Source organism: Panicum virgatum, chromosome 7K, assembly GCF_016808335.1.
Source record: "Panicum virgatum strain AP13 chromosome 7K, P.virgatum_v5, whole genome shotgun sequence".
Classification (NCBI taxonomy): Eukaryota; Viridiplantae; Streptophyta; class Magnoliopsida; order Poales; family Poaceae; genus Panicum; species Panicum virgatum.
The window spans coordinates 39,419,829-39,423,259 of NC_053142.1; the positions used below are offsets into that span (position 1 = coordinate 39,419,829).

The 3,431-nt window shown below is 50.5% G+C and overlaps 1 protein-coding gene across 1 annotated transcript; it reads right to left on the reverse strand.

Moving 5' to 3' along the window:
• Nucleotides 1-348: 348 nt before the first annotated feature.
• On the reverse strand, nt 349-3,110 carry LOC120642484. The gene is made up of 9 exons (XM_039919036.1): nt 2,595-3,110; nt 2,339-2,490; nt 2,080-2,175; nt 1,787-1,849; nt 1,641-1,709; nt 1,444-1,546; nt 1,220-1,291; nt 940-1,028; nt 349-817 (listed from the first exon to the last, which is right to left on the reverse strand). Exons 1-9 carry the CDS (start codon nt 2,890-2,892, stop codon nt 665-667), a joined length of 1,095 nt encoding a protein of 364 aa, XP_039774970.1. The 5' UTR covers nt 2,893-3,110; the 3' UTR covers nt 349-664.
• Between the last annotated feature and the right edge of the window lie 321 nt (nt 3,111-3,431).

A 3,431-nucleotide genomic window follows, 5' to 3' on the forward strand; every position in this document is an offset into this window, starting at 1 on the left:
CAAGCTAGGATACCTTGAATGAGTCCTCCCCCCGCGAAAAACATGAATCCACCGCACCCTGGGTGGGGAATCGTGGAGAAGAAGCCTCCCCAAGTCGATTTGGTCCTTCCTTAGCCTTGAATCGAGTGGAAATGGAGGATTCGAGGATTTAGGGCTTGGGAAGAGGGAGAGCTTGGGAGAGAGCATGAGGGAGCTTGGGAGGGAGAGTGATCTGATGAGATAGAGATTTAAATGCTGTGGGGCCTAAAACGGTTGAAACCGGTTCAACTGGTCAGACCGGTTGCCCCGACCGGTCAGACCGGTCTGGCCAAAGCTGACAAGAAAAGTTTGGTTTAGTGATTTGTCGCGTGTGTTTGAAATCAATGACCATGATTAATTTAATTCTAGGTGGTTGACACCTGAGGTGTTACACAAATGCTATAGGAGTACACACTTGGAGTCGTACACTATTCTACTTCCTACCATATTGATTCATCCTGCATATCTATCGGCATCTGTACAGACTTTATCTACTTTATCTACATTATTACATGAGCATATATATTTTTCCCCCAATCTTGTACCTGTCTTAATTACCTATGCTGGTTAACTGGATCAAAACTTGTCAGACGCCTGGACGCCCGGTCTTCTGATTGAGATCGATGGATCATACGATACCCTGCAGTTACAATGTGTCTGAACTTTTCCCTTGGCTTCTAACCTGCTGAATCCTCTGCCGTAGCCTTCTCCTGTGGTCGTGGATTTTCCAGAGCCCATGGCCAAGGACAACGGCGGAGTATATGCCGTGGGTGATCATAGGCGCCAGGATGTTGTCGGTCTGCATTGTACCCATCACACAGACATTGTCAATCGTTTCATGAATCGTATTTTGTGAACATAAAGCTGAATATATTAATTCGTGTCCATTATTCATGCATAGATCTACTATACTATGCATACCTGGATCCATTCGAAGCCAAGGTAGAAAGCCAAGATTCCTTCTAGAAGCGGGGAGTATATTTTCCTCATTTGCCTCCTCTCGTACCAAGCTGCAAATCCATAAAAAACGAAGCTGATTCAGTTATACTACTTTCTCATGTGCTACTCTGCTGATATAATGATATTAATCTCCAGTTGGAGGCTTGTTTATATATCTCTAGCAGATTCTAATGAACTACTCTGCAACTGTATATACCAGCGGCACAATTACAAATGATTTTATATATTTAGCCAGACATACCTGCAAATAGTTTCTTGAGGTTCTCCCGCCCCGACCGTGAACGCATTGCTGGTGTCACCACATAAGTAGGGTCTGAAATTTAAATGAAAAATTTATATCACTCCACATATATAGCTCACTAATTTTAAGGAGGAATACAATCGATTCTACCAGAAAAAAGGGGAGAACAATTAATAGCTATGTGCAAATTAGGACTGTCAGACTGTCAGTAGAACATGGATCACCTTTCGGAGCGGTGGCGATATAGTAGAGGGATCCTGTGAGGGCTGCAGTGATGACTGCTGCGAACGTTTGAGCAAATGGAACCAAAGGAGGAACAATTCCGCTCTGCATCGCATGCATGGGTACGGTTGAATTTAGACGGATATTAGAGATATCACAAATTTCAGTTTCATCTCAGTTCAGCTGAAGGCATACATACCAGGGATGCAATCCCTCGAGCATCTTTCATGAGCTCCGTGCTCCTCAGGAAAATATCAGCTAATGCTCCCTACAAGTTCAGTGATTTTCGCCTCAACAATATGAGCAAACGAAGCGATAAAAGCATTTACTATGAGGTGCACATACCTGAATAGCTGCACGGTAGAACAGCTCCTCACCAATTGAGCTAGCAGTCACGATGAGCATGAACTGCAAATGTAAGACAGATAAGAAATTACAATCTCATATTGACTTTAATTAGTAGATTGAAGCCATTCCCCATAACAACTCACACCTAGCGCTGTGGCAATAGAGAGATTACACACGGTTTGTTTCAATACAATCTATTTATGCTATGCAGCAAACATGCACAGATCTTTGAGAGCACTGCGAATCAATTAACTATAACAACCGTCGTGCTTCATGTATAAGTACAGTACCTGCCATGGTTCCATGCCATAGAAGAAGCTGCGAAGCTCCTCATCCTCCACATCTCTGATGGCGCGCGCATGAGGCGAATATTTGACAACTTCATCCTGCAAGCAGAAATTAATTAAATTAAAACCGCATGCAAATTATCTATCTATTCTAGATTATATTATTACTAGTTATGCAGAAATAAAGAAATAAACCAAGTTAGTAAAAGGAATTGAGAAGTGGGGCCAGCTGAGCTGTGAAAGAGGAGGACGCCGCACATACATCGAGGATGAACAGCTGAGCCATGATTGGCGGAGCTGCATAGCCAAGCCCCTGGACGAGCGCCGTGAGCGAGGGGTGGAAGCCCCCCGTGCAGTCTATCCCGGCCATTTGGCATATGAATCTCCCGGTGAGCGCCATGACCCCGTAAATCCCTGTCCAGACATAGACAGATTGGTCAGGAGGGTTGATCCATTGCATGCATGCCCGTGACGATGCAAGGAATGGCATGAAGCCGTGGGGATGGTGGAGCACCGACCAATGCCATAGCTGAGCCTGACGACCGCCCCGAGCTTGTCCCACATGGCGAGCTCCGCGTCGCGGGCCCCGAACCCCGCGCTCCCGGCGGCCCCGCCGGCGACGGGAGCCGCGGTGACCTCGACGACTCTGGGGCCATCGGCGGCGAGGCTGGCGCCCCTCCGGCGGCGGTCGCCGCCCTCGGCCGCCGCGCGGATCCGGCCGGCGCGGACCAGGGGGTGGAACCCGACGGAGCAGTGGGTGTAGGTGGTGGTGTAGCTGCAGCTGCTCGCCGCCAGGTGACGGCTCCCCAGCTCCATGAATCCCTCCTGTGTTCCTCCCTCCCCTCTGCTGCGCGAGGAGGAAGAACCGGAAGAAGACGAGGTAGGGGCGAGCTGGTGGCGATGGCAGACAGGGAAGATACTTTTGTGTTTTGTTTATCACCGCCACTGCACCGGGATAGATTATTCCGCTGGCCCTCTGATGATCTGGCTGGAGGGACGAGGTGGATCGGAGGAGGAGTAAAATAAGCAGGGGGCCGGGGGGGGGGGGGGGGGTGCGCAGAAGAAGGGAACAAATCGGCGGTAGCCTTCTTCCTCCGGGCGCCGTTAGTTTTGCCCCTCCTCGTCCCTTTGTCTGGTTTTGACGGTGACCGCGCGCGCGCTTACTTGGCGTGGCCGAGCCCCGTCGTCGTGCGGCGGCGGCGGCGGCGAGACTGGTGGTCGTGGCGGGAGGCGAGTGGCCGCCGGCGGCGGCAGCGTGCGAGATGAGAGGCGATTTGCGGGCTCCAATCGGCGCCCCACACGTCGGCCGCTACGCGATAAGGTCATCCGGTTAGGCTGGCTCCGGGGATGACGCG